This window comes from Leptopilina heterotoma, unplaced genomic scaffold, assembly GCF_015476425.1.
Source record: "Leptopilina heterotoma isolate Lh14 unplaced genomic scaffold, ASM1547642v1 Lhet_169, whole genome shotgun sequence".
Taxonomy (NCBI): Eukaryota; Metazoa; Arthropoda; class Insecta; order Hymenoptera; family Figitidae; genus Leptopilina; species Leptopilina heterotoma.
The window spans coordinates 1277830-1298884 of record NW_025110885.1 but is presented as its reverse complement, the minus strand read 5'-3'; the positions used below and the strand labels follow the sequence as shown (position 1 = coordinate 1298884).

Below are 21055 nucleotides of genomic sequence, written 5' to 3'. Positions count from 1 at the left end.
CACATTTTTTTTCTTTTTCATTAAAAAAAAAAAATTGCCGTTATAAATCATAATTTTCTCACAGGAATGGATCATCAAGATCAATGATAATTTATTAATTAAAAAAAATAAGACGATCAATTCTGAGGGGAGAGACATGAGTGGATTGTTTAAAACAAAAGAGGAATTACAATTACAATGTGAGAATGTATTAATTGACGAAAATGAAAAAATGTACGGCATTGGATATCTCAATCCTGTTTTTGATTACAATCAACAGAAACAAATTAAAACACCAGAAAGTTCACCAATTGATATTCCACATCGCAGTAGAAAATCATCGGCTAAATCGGAGAAATATAAGGGAACAGTGATTGATGTTAGTCGAACAGTTAGACGAAGATTAGACATGAGTTCAATTCCCGATGTTGTACAAACATCACAATTACAAGCAAGTCAATCAGATGAATCATCCTCGGAATCATCCGAGTCGGAGGAAAATCTTGTGGATGAAGAATTTTTTCTCACGAAAAATAGTAAACTATTCTCTCAAGTTTCAACGAATACACTGAAGGCAACTGGAGCGAGTGAAATTTCAGTGGAACGAAATATTCAAATAAATTCTTTTCGCGTTGTTGAGATAAAAGAAATGGAAATAGTAAAATCAATTGCTTCTGCCAATGATCGTGTTGTTTTACCATGTGCAAATGTTAGTGTTGAACAAGTACCTCAAGTTGTTGAGAGAGTTGAAATTATTGAGGACACGGAAACTGAGCCTGAATCGGCTGACACTGATGTTGAAGAAAAGGAGATTTTGAAGAAAAATACTTCGAGAGAAATTACGCCAATAATAAAAACAAGTAAGATGATGAAATCAAACTTGGGGAATAATGAGAAATTGGAGACTCTATCGAAACCATCGACATCTTTTGTTAAGAGATTAAAAGAAATTGGTAAAGATAAAAAATCTGTTACTGAATATTTTTTATATGAGGAAAATAAGAGAACGATTTCTTGTAATGGAACGAAAAAGAAAATTGTAATGAAAGAAGTGAAATTTGAAAGAGATAATGACGAAGTAAGTGAGGATTGTGAAAGTTTCTATGGAAGTGATAAAGAAACGGATGATATTTTGATTTTTTCCGATGATACTGAAGTCGATGTTAGGAGTTCCAGTTCGGAGGGAGAAAATACTAATTTAGATGAGCATATTGAACACCTCTTGGATAAGGTAATAGAGAAGGCTTTATTTCTGCTTTTGCGACTAAACATAATAATTGCCAAAATTAACAACAATGTTTCTGTATTAATTTCACACATTGTTTTTTTTAGCCTATAAATTTTAATGACGCTTTTTAGAGAATAATTGTTTTTCATTTATTTGAAAGAATAAAAATTTAATTTTAATAAATAAAAATTTACTTTTCTTTCGCAGACTAATCTCGACAAGCTTCGTGATCCTTTATTAAATAAAGGTGATTCGAGGATTTTTGGAGAAAGAAGACTCCATAGATCGTCCAGCGGTTTGACGAGAGCGAATCTGGAAAGAGATATTCTCGATTTCGAACAACTTGCACAGCAAATGCTGCGAAGAATGGATATTATGTTGATGACGATTTGCGGAGTCAATAACGAAAAGGATCCATCGAAAAGACTTGAGGTATGTATTTTAATTCATATTTTAATAACCTTATTTAATAATATTAAAAAAGGTTTTTATTTTCTTTTCAATATTCAATTTATTCAATGAATTAGACAAAAACATTCTCGAATTTTTTTCGTTTAAAATAGTTTTTAAACGAAATTCGTCAACATACAGTCAAACCTGTCGGAATGCAACTCTTTTTTTGAAAATTTCTTTATATTAAAAAATATCCAGCAAGAATTATATTCACTTAGTTCTAGAATATTGCAAAAATATTACAAAATTAAAATAAAAAACAATTTTTTAAGGATTGTTTACTGTTATAAAATTTAAAAAATCGAATTACATTCCGACAGGTTTCACTGTAAATTTATATGTGTGAACGATTTTAAATGTTTAATTAATTAATTAGTGTATTAAATATTGAATAATTTAATTTTGATTACTTAATTATTAATTTATTAAGAATAATTTAATTTAATTATTTGATTAATTAATTTTTAATTTATTAAGTAGTTTTATTTTTCATAATTTTATTTGCGTGAACGATTTTGATTATTTAATCGAATCCTCAAATTAATTAACTACCTTTAATATATTTAATTTCAATTTTGTTAATTAATTTGAACACATTTTATTAATTATTTACTTTTAATTATTTTTATTAACTCATTGATTAGTTTTATTTTTCATGATTTTATTTGTGTAAACGTTTTTGATCAATTAAGCTAATTATTAAATTATTAATTAATTATTTAAAAATTTAATTTTAATTATATTTAATTATAGATATTAATTTATTAAATATTTAATAATTTAATTTTGATTATTTAATCGAACCATTAAATTAATTAACTACCATTAACCTATTTGATTTTAATTACTCAATAAATGTAATTTAACTAATTATTTAATTTTAATTAGTTTTATTGATCTATTGGTTAGTTTTATTTTTCATAATTAAAATATTTCTTATTTTGTAATTTTTTGTATTAATATTTTTCGTTACACTTTACAAATTTACAAATTTTACAAATTTAAATTCAAATTTTCGCGGTTATTGTTTTAAAATTTATTGTCTTGACTCACTGAGTACTTTTTTGTACTTCCTGTTTCCTCCTGTTCGATGTCAATGTGAAACATCTATCAGTGAGATGCCCTTTTTATTATATTAATTTTGCAAAAAAGTGATTTATTTTCCAACTAGTAATTGATAATCGCAATTGGTACGTATTTTTTTAATAGCAATTGGTAAATTTTGTTACGAAAACCGTAATTTGTTTGTGTAATCATAAATATTGTCAACTCTCATTGTTGACAAGGTTGATTAGTTTACAAGATGTTCATTGTTAGTAAAATTCCTCACTTTACAAGATTTTCATTATTTAACCAAATATTGCAATTCACTATTATAGTTAACGTTCTTTTTTGAGAATATTATTAGTTTTTTCGCCTTTTTTAGTCTGAATTTAAAGAAAAGTTTAATAAAAAATTTGCGCATGCGCGAGGTCAGGTTAGTGTTTTGACTCACTGAGTAGTCCGCCATCTTTGTTGGTGACGTCAGTGTAAAAGTTTCTCCGTATCGTTCGTATCATTGCTTGTTTTATTACACCAATCTTGCATAGAAGAAACTTCATTTCGCTTTGAAATAATGATAATCGTAATCAGTACGTGTATTTTTATTAGTATTTAATAAATTTTGGGGAAAAAATATTTAGTGTTCTTTATAATGATGCAATTTGTTCGAAGCATACATTTTTAGGTTAAGTCAATCAATTTACTAAATTTTCACTATCAATCGAAGTATTTCAATTCATTATTATGTTTAATCCTCTTTTTTAGTAATAATATTGTGTTTTTCCCTTTTTTTGCAAATTTAATTAAATAAAAAGTCGAAATATGTTGTGGGTTAATCCTAAACATCTGGACATGCGCAGAAGCATCATTGCATTCGGAGCATGTAAATATTTTCAATTATTGCGGATTTTATCATATTTATTTTAAAACAGAGGTGTTTTATTTTAATTCGAAAAGTAGATAATCGTAATTAGTTTGTGTTTTTTAAAAAATTATGCGAATATATTTTAGTAAACATCGTAAATGGACTATGAAGTCAAAAAATTTTGGGAAGTTTACTTTTTTAGGTTAGCAAATTTATTAGACTATACATATCGTAAATATTTTTACAGCTAAACAAAAATATCTACTGTATATTTTGTCAAATATAACAAAATTTTTCTATAAAAAATGCATTTTTAAGGTTAGGATTCTAAAACACAATCGCATTATGGTGATGAATAAATTTATTAAAAGCTGATCATTTTAAAATGAAAAAAAAAAAAAATCATTTTTTTTTTTTTTAGTTAGCATTTTTGGAACGATTTGCAAATTTTTTCTTTCTAAAAACAGTATTAAAAAATCAGAGTGGCTACATGTCAGTAAAATTAGGGAAATGTTGGTAAAAAAAATTTTTGTCGATAAAATCAGGGAAATTTATTTATTTTTTAGTATTAAATGTAATTATTTCGATTTTTATAGTGCAAAAAATAACAAATCTTTCAAAAATTATTTTTCAATCATTTTCTATTTAAATTTTCGAAATATACAATTAAAAAGATTTTGAATAATTGAAATTTTGTAAAATTTAATTGAAAATAATTCATTTTTTTCAAGTATTTTGTTAGAATTTTTGATAGAACTTTTGAAGAATTTTAATTGCAAATTTTCAAAATAATTGAATTATCAAGAATTTTAATGAAAAATCTTTAAACGTAAATTTAAAAATGAAAATTAATTAAAATTAGCTTCTAATTTTTTAAAACTTAGTATTTTTAGTACTTTCAATTACATATTTCCAAAAATTCAAATACACACAAAAAATAATAACATTTTAGAATTATTTTTAACATTTTGGAGAAAAAAATAATGTTTAAAATATTTCATTAAAATTCATCAAAAAATTCATTAGTTTTTTTAAATAATACAAAAACTCTTTTAAGAAATTCAATTGTTTTCGAAAAATTACATTAAAATATTTTTAAAAACTACTTAATTCTTAGAACTTTTTTATCATAATTTTTTAAGATTTAATTATCTTCGAATAAAGCAAATTTTGGAGAGATCTTGGTCATATTTATAATTAAAATTCTTCAAAAATTTGATTATATTTATTTTTTGAAAATATTATACCTATAAAATTTAGAAAAAAACATGGGCAGTTTCAATTATTATAAAAAATTAAATTTTCGTATTTAAATAATTAAATTCTCGAAGAACTTTCGGACAATTATTTAAAATATTTGATTTATAGATAAAGTTTAGTTGAAAATTATAGAAAATAATTGAATTCAGAAAGGGTTATAATTGTAATTTTTAGAAATTATTAAATTTCATAAATTTTACTTATTTTCCGCAAAACTTTCATATTTTCCTGTGAAAAGAATTTAGTCTGGGAAAATAATTGTAATGTCCGTAAATTGTCAGGGAAATTGATAAACTGAAACTTGTGACCACCCTGAAAATGAAATAACTTAATTCAAAACAAATTTTTTGTGTGAGCTTTTGTTTAGAAAACTTACAATAATTTAAAAAAAATTTTTAATATTATTTTCAGTTGATCAAGAGTGAACTCAGTTGTCTTGCACCGGATGCAGCAAGTCTTATAAGTCGAGGCGATGGATTGGTAATGACTGTTCATGTTTCTGATCCAGTAAGAGCGGAAAAAATTAAAAATGAACATCAAGATAAGCTACGAAGTAAATGGCATCAAGTTATGGCTGAAACTGAATCAAGAAGAATTCAAGCACAAAAAGCGGAAGAATCGTTACGACTTTATAATAAACTAATTGCCGAATTTGAAGATTGGTTTAGAGATGCTCCACTGAAATTGGAACAAGCCAATAATTATGAAGGACAATTGGAATCTTTTACCGAAGAATTCGACGCCAGACAAGAACAGATTCAAAAATTAAATGATCTTAGCAATGACTTGAAGCGACTAAATGTAGGTCATTCCGAAAATATGCGCTATAGAATTAATAGCAAGTGGCAAGAAATTAGTACTCAATTTAAAAGATTCAGTGGTAGTAAGGATAAAGATAAACATGTCAACGATAAAAAAGTTGAAATGGTAAGTTATCTAATTTTAATTATTGGTAAATTTTCATAATTCATTGAAAATTAGTCATTGTATTGAAAATTTTTTGTCATTTTTCAGGATGTGGGAAGAATTTCTAGTCAAGATTATTTGACAAGATGTAATAAACTCAGAGAAGCGATAGCAACAATATCACGATCATTGAGTGCAATGCCATTAAGTGGAAAAGATTACGAATTGTTCGCCAATCAAGAGGAATGTTTGAAAAAAATTGGAAATGCACTAAATATTCTGAAACCAAGTGTCGAGGAAATGAATTATCTTTACGATAGTATTGAACCACAGGCTAGAAAAGATGAGCAAATTAAACGTTTATCCGACAAATTAAAGAACGAATGGTTAGATGTAAATAGAAATTATATGGAGAGAAATAAACGTTGGATCAAGTGCATTGAAAAATGGAAGGAGTTGCAAAATATTTGCCGTAAATTTGCCGAGTGTCTTGCAAAAACTGAGGAAATGTTGAAAAAATTGAAATCCGAACCATTTTCTGATGGAAGTAAAGTTGTTGCCATGGACCTTGAGAAGGAAGTGATAAAAATGCAAAAAACAATGAATAACATTGCAAGTTCGACGACAGAAATTGTTAGCCGATCAACAGGAGATGATGTCAAAGAACTGGAAAACATGGTTGACGAGTTACAGAATCGATGGCAGAAACTGGTTAATGAATTAAAAAATTATCGAGAAACGTAAGTTCACTTTTTATTATTAATAAAAATTCTTTAATAATCATAAATTTATTATAAGTTTCAATTTATAAACTTTATAAACTTGAGTAGTAAAAAAACAAAAAAATAGAATTTTAACCTGATTTACATGTACTGTAAAAGTACATTTAAGCGTAATATAGAGACAATATTATCAGGAAGCCGGGATTCTCTCCATAGATCTATTTCAGTCGTAGTTTAGCTTTCGTGCTGCGGTGAACGTAATCTGCACAAATTTTAATTAAACAAAATAAAACAAATGTCTAATGAACTTGAATTATAGTGACACTAGGAAAGTACATTCACTTTTAGATATTTTTCAACAGTGATGAAAAAAAATTGTTTATCAATTTTTTTGAGATATATTTTTATCAATATTTATTCATAAAATTAAAATTAAAATAAATGAAACTTAAACTAATAAACAATTTGTCTTGATTGAATTTTTTAATTTATAGGGATTTCACTATGGAAGGGAAAATTAATATTGAAAAGTCCCTTGAAGGAGCGAGAAACATAATCGAACATGTAAATTCCCTACTTGTTTCGACTGCTAATCCGTCAGATGATACATCTTTGTCGATAAGATTGTCAATGATTAAGGTAAGAGATAAACAAACAAACAAATGAAGAATTGTATTCTTTTCTAAATATAACTTTTGAGTTTCCTGACTCTCTGCAATGTGAAATGTGCCAAGACGCAAATAGCTTTGAACTTGTATTTTCGCTTAGTATCAACTTACCATGTCCGCTAACAATGCAGCATATGACATGGAAATCTTTTAAACTTTCATTCCTTTCTCTTAAATATTTTTAATTATTGTACTTTTTTTTTTAAACTTTGCATCAATTTTTTTAGAATAATATAAATAATGCACTAAAAGAAACCTTTTTTGATTCCTGTTATAATTCTGGCAGGAGTTACCATACTGTTATGGTGTTCTAGTCATGGGTATGACAATTACAAGTATAAACATTAGGTTAACATAACTTTTAATTTATTGACAGTTGAAGAGTTTATAACTTATTTTCAAAGAACTTCTTTAAAGTCATTTTTTTTTATTTTGAAAGAAAACATTTTTGTTTAAAAAAATTATATGTTTGCAACTTATATATAATTTTGAATTTGAAATAATTTAATACTGTATAGAGTTGAGGAATGAAAATTACAAAATTATTTATTTAAAAAAAATTATCAATTCATTATCAAATTATTAATGCAAGAATTATCAATTCTTGGATAAAATTTTTTAAAATAATTGAATTATTTCGAAGAATTTTATTAAAATTTTCTTGAAAATAATTGAATGCTTGCTAAAAATTTGATCAACATTTTTAAAAAATTGAATTCTTTCGAGTTATTTTACTATAATTGTATTAAAAATAATTTAATTGTTTCGAAGAATTTTATTAAAATTTTTAAAAATAATTGAATTCTTTGATTATTTAAATTGTACTAGCCAAACTATCCGCGCGCAAGCTCGCAGGAATGTTTTATGGGGCTGCTTATTTTAAACAATTTAAAAAATTTTTTTAAAATAATTATTATAATCTAAATATAATATTATTATTATAATATTATTATAACCTAAACTATGGCTAGAACAATTACAATTAGTATCTGGGTCATCTTTTGCATTGCTTATTTTATAAAGCCATTTTAAATTAAATACTTTTTAAAGAAATAATAATTATTACTCACTAAATTTCTAAATTTTTTTAGTTTTCCATTTTTTCTCTTGAATAAAAATTCAAATAATAATAAAGCTAAATGGCATAAAAGAGAAGAAAAAATGTTGAATTTTAAGAAAATCGGTTTTTTGAATTTTTTCGAATTTTTGATAATTTTAGATTTTTTTACCAAAGAGTTAAGACAATTTAATAAGTAAAGTGTTTTCCAAAAGCACAAAAATAATGAAGCTAAATCCTATAAAAGAGAGGAAAAAATGTTGAATTTTAAGAAATTCGGATTTTTGAATTTTTGATAATTTTCGATCATTTTAAATTTTTTACCCAAGAATCGAGACAATTTAATAAGTAAAGCATTTTCCAAAAGCACAAAAATAATGAAGCTAAAGCCCATAAAAGAGAGGAAAAATGGTGAATTTTAAGAAAATCGGATTTTTGAAATTTTTTAAAGTTTTGATAATTTTAGATTTTTTACCAAAGAGTCGAGACAATTTAATAAGTAAAGTATTTTCCAAAAGCACAAAAATAATGAAGCTAAATTCCATAAAAGAAAGGAAAAAATTTTGAATTTTAAGAAATTCGGATTTTTGAATTTTTGATAATTTTCGATAATTTTAGATTTTTTACCAAAGAGTCGAGACAATTTAATAAGTAAAGCATTTTCCAAAAGCACAAAAATAATGAAGCTAAAGCCCATAAAAAAGAAGAAAAATGTTGAATTTTAAGAAAATCGGTTTTTTGAATTTTTTCGAATTTTTGATAATTTTAGATTTTTTACCAAAGAGTCGAGACTAGTAAATAAGTAAAGTATTTTCCAAAAGCACAAAAATAATAAAGCTAAATTCCATAAAAGAAAGGAAAAAATGTTGAATTTTAAGAAATTCGGTTTTTTGAATTTTTTCGAATTTTTGATAATTTTAGATTTTTTACCAAAGAGTCGAGACTATTAAATAAGTAAAGTATTTTCCAAAAGCACAAAAATAATGAAGCTGAATCACATAAAAGAGAAGAAAAAATGTTGAATTTTAAGAAAATCGGTTTTTTGAATTTTTTCGAATTTTTGATAATTTTAGATTTTTTACCAAAGAGTCGAGACTAGTAAATAAGTAAAGTATTTTCCAAAAGCACAAAAATAATAAAGCTAAATTCCATAAAAGAAAGGAAAAAATGTTGAATTTTAAGAAATTCGGTTTTTTGAATTTTTTCGAATTTTTGATAATTTTAGATTTTTTACCAAAGAGTCGAGACTATTAAATAAGTAAAGTATTTTCCAAAAGCACAAAAATAATGAAGCTAAATTCCATAAAAGAAAGGAAAAAATGTTGAATTTTAAGAAATTCGGATTTTTGAATTTTTGATAATTTTCGATAATTTTAGATTTTTTACCAAAGAGTCGAGACAATTTAATAAGTAAAGTATTTTCCAAAAGCACAAAAATAATGAAGCTAAATGCCATAAAAGAGAAGAAAAAATGTTGAATTTTAAGAAAATCGGATTTTTGAATTTTTTCGAATTTTTGATAATTTTAGATTTTTTACCAAAGAGTCGAGACTATTAAATAAGTAAAGTATTTTCCAAAAGCACAAAAATAATGAAGCTAAATTCCATAAAAGAAAGGAAAAAATGTTGAATTTTAAAAATTCGGATTTTTGAATTTTTTCGAATTTTTGATAAATTTTAGATTTTTTTACCAAAGAGTTAAGACAATTTAATAAGTAAAGTGTTTTCCAAAAGCACAAAAATAATGAAGCTAAATCCTATAAAAGAGAGGAAAAAATGTTGAATTTTAAGAAATTCGGATTTTTGAATTTTTTCGAATTTTTGATAATTTTAGATTTTTTACCAAAGAGTCGAGACTATTAAATAAGTAAAGTATTTTCCAAAAGCACAAAAATAATAAAGCTAAATTCCATAAAAGAAAGGAAAAAATATTGAATTTTAAGAAATTCGAATTTTTGAATTTTTGATAATTTTCGATAATTTTAGATTTTTTACCAAAGCGTCGAGACAATTTAATAAGTAAAGTATTTTCCAAAAGCACAAAAATAATGAAGCTGAATCACATAAAAGAGAAGAAAAAATGTTGAATTTTAAGAAAATCGGTTTTTTGAATTTTTTCGAATTTTTGATAATTTTAGATTTTTTACCAAAGAGTCGAGACTAGTAAATAAGTAAAGTATTTTCCAAAAGCACAAAAATAATAAAGCTAAATTCCATAAAAGAAAGGAAAAAATGTTGAATTTTAAGAAATTCGGTTTTTTGAATTTTTTCGAATTTTTGATAATTTTAGATTTTTTACCAAAGAGTCGAGACTATTAAATAAGTAAAGTATTTTCCAAAAGCACAAAAATAATGAAGCTAAATTCCATAAAAGAAAGGAAAAAATGTTGAATTTTAAGAAATTCGGATTTTTGAATTTTTGATAATTTTCGATAATTTTAGATTTTTTACCAAAGAGTCGAGACAATTTAATAAGTAAAGTATTTTCCAAAAGCACAAAAATAATTAAGCTAAATCCCATAAAAGAGAGGAAAAAATGTTGAATTTTAAGAAATTCGAATTTTTGAATTTTTGATAATTTTCGATAATTTTAGATTTTTTACCAAAGCGTCGAGTCAATTTAATAAGTAAAGTATTTTCCAAAAGCACAAAAATAATGAAGCTGAATCACATAAAAGAGAAGAAAAAATGTTGAATTTTAAGAAATTCGGATTTTTGAATTTTTTCGAATTTTTGATAATTTTAGATTTTTTACCAAAGAGTCGAGACTATTAAATAAGTAAAGTATTTTCCAAAAGCACAAAAATAATGAAGCTAAATTCCATAAAAGAAAGGAAAAAATGTTGAATTTTAAGAAATTCGGATTTTTGAATTTTTGATAATTTTCGATAATTTTAGATTTTTTACCAAAGAGTCGAGACAATTTAATAAGTAAAGCATTTTCCAAAAGCACAAAAATAATGAAGCTAAAGCCCATAAAAAAGAAGAAAAATGTTGAATTTTAAGAAAATCGGATTTTTGAATTTTTGATAATTTTCGATAATTTTAGATTTTTTACCAAAGCGTCGAGACAATTTAATAAGTAAAGTATTTTCCAAAAGCACAAAAATAATGAAGCTGAATCACATAAAAGAGAAGAAAAAATGTTGAATTTTAAGAAAATCGGATTTTTGAATTTTTTCGAATTTTTGATAATTTTAGTTTTTTTACCAAAGAGTCGAGACAATTTAATAAGTAAAGTATTTTCTACATGAAAAAGTTTGACATTAAAAAATATATAAAAAATGCCCCCACAAAATTTAATTTTCAAAACAAACAAATGAATGCAGATTATTTGCTAACGGAAAGGAAACTTACGATTATTATAATGTATTAAAAGTACAGTGAGTTCTCGCGAGTCGTTCAACTCACGAGTCGTTCAAACTCGCCAGTCGTTCAACAGCTGATCAGTGTCTGATTCACAAGTCGTTCAATTTCTAGCATGCGCGCGCCGGTGCTCAGTGCTGTGTAATTTAAACGGACCAAAGCCTTTGAATATTGTGTCTTTCGGGGCGATAAATATGTTTCACACATCCCTGAAATCGCCTTGGAGGCGTGGCTTATGCGTTGAACGACTCGTGAGTTTTATGATCTTGAAAATTTTCGAGAATTGAACGACTCGCGAGAACTCACTGTAATTGAATTCCTTCCAGGAATTCAATTAAATTGGATTGCAAATAATAAATGTCTTATAAAAAATTGTTTCAAAAGTTTTAAAAGTATTTGAAATTTTTCGAGAAATACAATTAAAATTAGATTGAAAATAACTGTACTTTTATAAAGAATTTAATCAAAATATTTGAAAATAATTGATACCTGTCCAGGAATTTAATTAATATTAGATAGAAAATAACCGTTGGCTTATAAAGAATTTTTTCATAATCTTTGAAAATAATTGAATTGTTCAAAAGAATTTTATTGTTTATGAAATTAATTGCATTCTCAGCAAAAATTTTATTAAAATTTTTGAAAACAGTGAAGAACAATAAGTAATGAGTTAATTTGTTAATAGGCGACTTTTAAAAATTTTGAACCGTTTCTAGTCTAGGATAAAATTACAGTTGTATTTTTATTCTATTTACTATCCTGTTATGTAAAAAATTAATTTAGTAATAAATATTTCCAAATAAAAATAACGATTTCTTTTTATCAATTAGGCACGAGAAGAGGAAATAATCAGTCGCAGGAAAGAATTGCATGCCATCAAAAGCCAACGGAATGTTACCAAACAGGAGGAAGAATGTAACAAATTGATTGCCGATATTGAAAAGGTTCGTTTATTTTGAAATTGTTTGACATGTGAAGCGTTTGAAATTGAATTTGCTATTGAAATATGACTGCAATTTTTTTTTTTTTTGCTTTTCTTTTTTTTTTGAAAATGATACGTTTCACTAATACGTTCTTAATTATTCCCAGGTTCAATCAAGTTTGGCAACACATCGCGAATACGTGGAAAATAAATTGACCTCACTGAAAAAATATCTTTTAACTTTGGACACTGTTATGACGTGGGTCATGGAAACAAGAACGAGACTCAATATTTCCCATGAATTACCACAACAAGAGCGATTAAAAGTTATTGACAATATAAAGGTAATTTACACTTTATTTGAAAAGTCGTAATAATTTAACAAAAATTTTAAACACATTTTGAAATGTTTGCAATTTTCGCTTATTTAATTTAAATTTACTATTTATTTTGAAATGTAATCAGGGTAGTGAACTTTTGATGGAGTGTAAAGTTATATTATTATTTGATTTCAATGTTTATTTAATAAATTGAAATTATAAGCGGGTAAAAGCAAAGAGTAATGAGCAGAAATATATTTATATAATGTAAATAATATATATGTTTCAGGCAAATGTCGAGGATCGTGAAATGGAAGTGAAAGATGTTTTAGAAAATTATACAAATTTGGAAAAAGAGTGTGAATCTGCAAAGCAATCTGTATCTGTCGAATTGCAGGTTAGTAGATGAGAATTTATTCAACTAAAGAGTTTTATATTTTTGAAATTTTTTTGAAAATTTAATATTAAAGTTTAAATTAAATTTAAGTATCAAAAATATTTAGTTTGCTGTATTTTTGCACTTTTTAATGAGTTTTGATTGTAAAATTTTTTAGGAGAAATTGAAGAAGTTACGAGCCGACTGGCAATTTGTTAAAAATCGTGGTGAAGTGACAGACATTGATGCGATTGCAGTTTCTCCACCTGTTGAGGCCGCTCGTCCAAAAGGTAGGATTCTTGAGTCAATATTCATTTCATTTAATTAACTTCTTTCAAGTTGATTATTTTATTTCGAAAGCAAAATAGATAATCAATATTATCCTGAATTATGGGATAAATTTTGAGTTTCTCTCTTTTATTTCTATATACAAATCTATCTGATATATCGAATGCATTCACAAAAGCAAACATGCAAAACAGATACGTGATACGCAATCTGTATCATACAATATTATAAACGCGATATTTGGCTCATCAAATTGGATTAGTTTATTGAGAGAGAGAGATAGAGACGAATAATCGAATTTCAAATCTTCCGGAGATTTATATAAATGCCCTTCCATTGATTATAGTGCTGAATTATATAAAAGATTATATATTTTTATATTTTGTTTTATAAACTAATTTTTATTTCTATTAAAAAATTGTTTGGATAAATTGGTCGTTGGACTTGTACAGCAGGTACTGAGTTAGGTGCAAAATCATGTTTACGATTTCTAGTTGCTGAAATATAGAGTATTCCATTCCCGAAATTCAATCTGTTTGGCTATTTTTCTCTCGACTCGAATTTTAGTGGAATTCACTAGGTTTCAGTTCGGTCGTAAATACATTGTTTCCATTCATCTCGGGACATCTAACAGTTCTGCAATATCGAACCTGATAGTTAAAGAGACAGTGTGTGCCATTGTTTCTATTCAGTTAATTTTGTTTCTCTCTCTCTTTGTCTTTTTCCATTTCAACTTTTTCACATTTTTACACACTGAAATATAATATAAATCTCTTTCTTTCTCTCTCTCTTTTTTTCCATTCACTGCGATACTGAAAGTTCGCTGAAAGAAATGCCTTTCAAATAAAACCTATAAACTTCTTGTTGAGAATTCTGTTTGAACTGTCAAAAAAATATAGGTCACGTTAGATATCTGTCATAAGCATGACAGTGTTTCTTCAATACTTTCTTTTTCTATAAAATTTTTTTTGATTTACTACATTTTTACTATAAAGATAATTACAGTGTTGCCACGCAATCTGGAAACCTGGAAATGTCAGGGAATTTTGATCGGAATCCTGGAACATTATTGTTTTCTAAAGTTATTGTGCTTATTCTTGAAATCTAATTTTACCTAAATATTTCAAAATTAATTCAATTTTAAAAGAGTTGCGTTTACAATTTTTTAAAATAAGTGAACTTCAAAAGGTTTTAATTTGAAATTTGGTAAAATTTCAATTTTGAATGAATTAATTAGTAAACTTTTCACACGAATTCTAATATTTAAAAATTCTTTATAAATTTCTTCGCAATAATTCAATTATTTTCATAAATAATCAAATTTTCTACAGAGATTCAATTATTTTCATAAATAATAAAACTCATCACAGAATTTCAATTATTTTTAATACAATTTTAATCAAATCTCTCGAAAAATGTACTAATTATTCTTAAAAATGTTATTAAAATTCATCAAAGAAATTCAATTATTTTAAAAAGCATTCCTATAATTTATTTATTGGAATTTAACTATTATTGTCAATACATTTTTAATTAAATTTCTTGAAAGAATTCAATTATTTTCAAAAATTTTAATGAAATTCTTTTTAACAATTCTATATTATTTTTTCAAAATAATTTTAATAAAATTCTTCGTAGAAATTTAATTAATTTCAATAATTTATCAAAATTCAATTATTTTTAATAAAATTTCACAAAAGAATTCAATTATTTAAAAAGAAATATTATTAAAATTCTCCTCAAGAATTATGGTCGGAAGTTTAAAAAAAATTCTCCTCAAAATTTCAATTATCTTTATAAATAATAAAATTTTTCTCCAAAATTGAATTATTTTCAAAAAATTTAATAAAATTCTTGGCAAAATTTCAATTATTTTCAAAAACCTTTCTCAATTCAATGAAATTTTTTTACAGAGTTTCAATTATTTTTAATACAATTTTAATCCAATTTCTCGAAAAATAATATTATTCTTAAAAATTGTATTAAAACACATATAAATAAATAAATAAAAAGAATTTTAATTACCTATTTAAAAATTTGTTGATAAAATTCTTTAAAATGAGAGTTCAATTTTAAAAAACATTCAATTCTTTAATAAATTATTTATTTTTGTATTTAAATAATTGAATTCTCGTAGAATTTTCTAGTAAAAATTGATTTAAATATGAATTTTAGTTAAAATTTTATATAATAATTGCGAATGTTAAACTTTCTAAATTTGAATTAGTAAAAATGTTGGCTAATTTAAATTATTGACTGACTTTTTGGTTTTGAATTAGCAGATTTTACTAATAAATGTTAGTTTCTACTAATTTAATAGTAAAATTTACTAATTCAAAAGCAAAAAGTTAATATCTAATTCCAATTAGTAAATATTTTTACTAATTCAAAATTAGAGAGAAAGTATTATAGCGTGAATTTTTTAAATTGATTTTTGAAACGGTTTCAAATTATAATCTTTCAAAGTTTAAATTTTTCATACTTTTAACTGAAAATTGTGTAGATTTAATTTTTTTGAAATGTTTAATGGAACTTTTTTTAAATTATTTGATGTTTTTATTTTCTATTATATATTTGATTGAGGAATTTCCGAATAATCGATAAAATTTCGTAAAATTGAATTGTAAACAAAAAGATTTGAAAATTTTCAAAGAAATTTTTCAAAAATTATTAACAATAATTAATTTAAATAATTAATTTTTCTGAGTTAATAATTTTTGAACTGAATCAGAATATTCTTTAGAGTCAATAAAATGTGAGAATTTTGTCTGGAAATCAAGGGAAAGTCAGGGAAAAACAAAATTTAATTTTTGTGGCAACCCTGTAATTTGAAATTTGGGAAACTTTTTGCTTCTTAAATACTTTTTTCATAGTGCGTTATATTTAAAATTTTCTCTTTATTTAAAATTTAAATTAAATTGTCAATTCTTTGAAAAAGAATTCTTAATTTAATTAAACGAAAGAGGAAGGCTAGGAATTTTAATATAGTTTATTGATCAGCATTTCATTTGATGTTGACCTTTTGTTGTCGTTTCTTTGAAACAGTTTTAAATAGTTGATCGATTTTCAGTTATTTACGGATAACTGTCGATTGCGTTTCGTCTTTTAATTATCGATTGCATGCCGCATAGCTTCTTCTTTGAGTTGTAAATTATAACAAGTACAAAGGTTGCATGAACTGTCGAACAAGCTAATGCGACTGATTCAAGGAACTTTGTACTTTGAAAGGGTTGAATAAGATTCCTAGGGGAGGTAAAGGAGTTCATTAATTATTTAAGTATAACAGGTAGAGATTTAAAATGTTTAATTCTATCAATATTCATTTTTAAGTCTTGAGTTGAGAAGCCCCAGCTACTTTATGGACCGTTTATTTATTAATGTATAGGAGAATGACACACAGACTTTAACAGAGAGTAGAAAAGGAGTAAAAAAAAAAGAAAAAAAGAAATTATTAGAGACGTAAAAATTCAGAGATCAAAGATAAATAATTCCACAAGATCAAAGTTACCGTATTTTAAAAAGGTCAAAAGTATAAAAAGAAATTGAAAGCTAATGGATTTAGGAATTAAGGGAAAATGGAATATTTTTTTTTTAAAAAGAAATCTTTATTTTACTGAAAATGGAAATTTATTTCGTTTCATTTTATTTTCGAGTATTTTATAGACAGTTTGTATTATAGAAAATTAATGTACAATTTGTATTAAATAAAATTTATATACAATTTGTATTAAATAAAATTTATATACAATTGGTATTAAATAAAATTTATGTAGAGTTTTTGAATAAAATGAAATATCGGGATAATTATAGTTCTCAATTTAGACAGCGGAGGTAACCAATTTATGACTTTAATTAACGTAAAAGTACCTAAAATAATGAACAGTGAAACATAAATACGTAATAAATTATAAGCTATCTAGTTGAAGGTATAGAAACGTTATAACGCGAGTGCGTTTCGCCTAGAGGGATTTCAGATCTGCAATTCGCGTCCCTTTGTGGTTACTGAGCATTCTAAACTTTCACCCCTTGTCCTGTTTCAGCCTTTAGTAAAGTTTGATTCTCCTAGAATGTTGAGGATGTTGAGGATGTAATATTACGAGAACAGACGGAGATGAGAAAGCATAAGGTACAAACTTAAACCACTTTCTGCTTGATCATCTCAAGACTATATTATAGAGAACAGCTTTTATATATACATATATATTTCTGTTCATTAAGTTCGTTATATTGAATAATTTTACACTTTCTTGTATTGAATATATTTTTTCAATCTTTTTACGCACACAACTTATTTTGACAATAAGAATTATTTTGAATTTTCCCAGAATTTTTCACGAATGAATAATTTTATTATTTAACTATCTGTCATACTCTTCATTGAGATTTTAAATATTTTTAAATACCAAACAATACACTAACAATAACAATTTACAATAACATATTATTATTTATTATTATATTTATTATTATATATATATATATTTATATATTTATATATATATTATATTATATTATATAATTATTATTATTATTATTATTATATTATATTTATATATATTTATATATTTATTATTATATTTATTATTATTTACAATAACATTTTTTTGTAAAAATTCCCCAAAATTCTGTTGACGCAACCTACAAAGTCATTTTGTGGATATTCGCTCTTTTTTTCGAATTAGTATTTAGCCAGTTTCAATTGAACTTACACTAGTTGCAAAAAAATTCTGTAAATATTTTTTAATGTTATGAAGAACTTTCTATTTTCCAAAATGTATTAATTAACATTTTCTCTATATAAACTAGTAGAATATATTAGAATTTTTTAAAAATTAAATCTCGAACAAAAAATGTCGTTAATTTTCTAGAAACATCAAAAAAATTCTTGAGTTTGATTTGTTTTATTAAAATTAATATAATTTATGAAATAGTTTACACATTTTATGGTTCTTTGAATGAAGCTGAAATTGGCATCCAATTAATTTTTCAAAATTTTATGTTGGTTTTAAAGAAAAAGAATATTTAGCTTTGAAATTTAATTTTTAAAATTAAGTGGGTGCCAGTTTCAGATTCATTTTCTTTGACTTATTTTGAAAGTAATTTAAAGTTCAATTTAAATATCTAATAGTGATCATTCTCTCCACAAAATATGTTAGTTTTAAAATTTAATACAAGAAATTTGACAAATTTTCGTGATTATTTTTAGAGGTAAATTATTTTTTTTCTTGTAATTATTTTTATAAATAACAATATTTAACACAAGAGTTTAATTATTTTCAAAAGTAATAAAATTCTTCGTAAAAAAAAAAAAATAAAATAAAATTCAATTATTTTCAACATTTTTTTACGAATATCTCGTCAAGAATTCAATTATCTTTATAAAAAGCAAAATTTTTCATCAAAAATATCACAAATATTTTAAAAAATTTAAATAAAATTCTTTGCAAAATTTCAATTATTTTCAAAATTTTAAGAAACATTCAATTATTCAATAAAAAAATAAAATTCTTTGCAATAATTCAATTATTTTCATAAATAACATTTAATTCGTTGCAAAAAATCAATTATTTTCAAAAATTTGTAAGTAATTCTACAAAAGAATTCAATTATCTTAGTAAACAACAAAATTCTTCCCATAGAATTAATTATTTTAAGGAGTTTTATTAAAATTCTTTTCCAAAATTCAATTATTTTCAAAATCAAAAATTTTAATAAAATTCTTGGCAAAATTTCAATTTTTTTAAAACAAAATTTAATAATAATTAATAATGAATTGTGATAAAATTCTTTAATTTTTTAATAATTTTAATTCAATTCCTGAAAAGAAATGAATTATTTTCAAAAGTTGTAAATAACATTTTTCAAAAACATTTAATTTTAAGAAACACTCAACTATTCAATAATTTATTTATTTTTTTTATTTAAATAATTGAATTCTCGTAGAATTTTCTAATGAAAATTTATTTCAAAATTAATTTCAATTAAAATTTTACATAATAATTGAATATTAAAAGCATTATAGTGTGAATTTTTAGAAATAATTGAATTTTGAAAAGGTTTCAATTTAAAATCTTTGAAAATTTGAATTTTTCGTACTTTTAACTAACAATTCTGCAGAATTAATTTTTTTTTGATAAAGTTTAATCGAATTTTTTCTTTAAAATTATTTCAAGTTTTTATTTAATATTACAATTGAAGAATTTCCAAATAATCGATGAAATTTTGTAAAATTGAATTATAAGCAAATGGATTTAAAAATTCTCCAAGAACTTTTTCAAAAATTATTTAAAATAATTGGAAGAATTTTAGTTAAAAATTCTAGAAAATAGTAATAATTGAATTTAAATGATGAAAATAATTTTGAAGTAGTTAGAGTAAGAATATTTTTATATAAAATAATAATTTTATCACTGGGTTATTTTTAATTATTGTAAGTTGTTAAATTTAAAAAGATTTGATTTTATTAATATAAATTTTCGAAAATTTGTAAACTATTTTCTACAGATTTATGTTTAAAAATTTAAATTTAAAATATAAAATTTTAATCTCTACATTGGCCTGCGTCAGTTGTGGATGGATATAAGTGGACAAAATATATGTATATATATTGTGAAGGTTGTAAATTAGCGAAAAATAGAAGCGGGGAAAATCTGAGTAGGTAGTATATTTTATAGCTCCCAAAGGGTTTGAGTAAATCAGCCTTCAGTTTGTCATGTCTACCCCATATCTCTCGTATAAAGCCAACCCCAACAAATTCATCCTTTGGTGAAATTTCACTGACGTTCGATCACTCGTCAAATGGGTAGTAGTATTTCATTTCGATATCGTACGATTTCAATGGAACGAAAAGACGAATGTAAACAGAAAGCAAAAGTAGACAATTTTAACGCCCGCAGTTATTATGTTTGTTTGTTTTCTATTTTCCTTTGTATACATCATCTCTCATCGCGATTTCTAATTAAAAAAAAATTTAATGATGACTTGTTATTATAATTCTTTTTGTGTAATGTGCTTTCTTTTAGTTTGAAAAATGTTTTTGAAAAATGTTTTTGAAAAATATTTTTAAAAATATTTTTAAAAATATTTTTCATTGCTTTAATTTTGGTTTGAGTTTTTGGTGTGAAAACATAATTTTGCGTTCCATCAAGTTACACACGCGGTAGTTATGCAAGGAAGCAGACGGATTAGCGAAAGGGATTTTGTTATGCTTCTAGGTATAAAACGATCTTGGTACAGCTTTGATATGTTAAGCTCACCTGGAGGCAATGGGTATTATCCTAGAGAGGCATTTACTTAAAATGATTAATTTTTTTTTCCTTTCATAAATGTTTGGTGATTATTATTAGATTTGAGATTTTTAGATGTATAACTGCATTTGGTGAAAAGAATTTAATTTTCTTTAATTTTTATTTAATCAAGGGGAACATATTCTAAACTTCCAAACATTTATTCATATTTGCAATTTTTATATCTGAACTTTCGGTTATCCGAAATCTAGAAACTGCCTGGATACTGTATGTCCAGCATCCTTATGGACCAATAAACGTTACTTGGAATAATAATTCTGATTGTATGCTGAAATTATTTCTTTTCATGTTCATTTA

The 21055-nt window shown here is 24.3% G+C and overlaps 1 protein-coding gene across 8 annotated transcripts in view; it reads left to right on the top strand.

The window, feature by feature from the left end:
• LOC122499558 (dystrophin, isoforms A/C/F/G/H-like) overlaps positions 1 to 21055 on the top strand; it is a 557697-nt gene that overhangs the window by 27997 nt on the left and 508645 nt on the right. For 7 of the 8 annotated variants that reach the window (XM_043607986.1, XM_043607985.1, XM_043607988.1 and 4 more), the window contains 9 exons: positions 65 to 1210; positions 1415 to 1639; positions 5238 to 5753; positions 5841 to 6472; positions 6949 to 7093; positions 12376 to 12489; positions 12635 to 12811; positions 13077 to 13184; positions 13342 to 13453. In XM_043607986.1, the coding sequence (XP_043463921.1) occupies positions 65 to 1210; positions 1415 to 1639; positions 5238 to 5753; positions 5841 to 6472; positions 6949 to 7093; positions 12376 to 12489; positions 12635 to 12811; positions 13077 to 13184; positions 13342 to 13453 (3175 nt within the window). The remainder of the gene's footprint in view (positions 1 to 64; positions 1211 to 1414; positions 1640 to 5237; positions 5754 to 5840; positions 6473 to 6948; positions 7094 to 12375; positions 12490 to 12634; positions 12812 to 13076; positions 13185 to 13341; positions 13454 to 21055) is intronic. The other variant, XM_043607992.1, reaches the window with a different exon arrangement.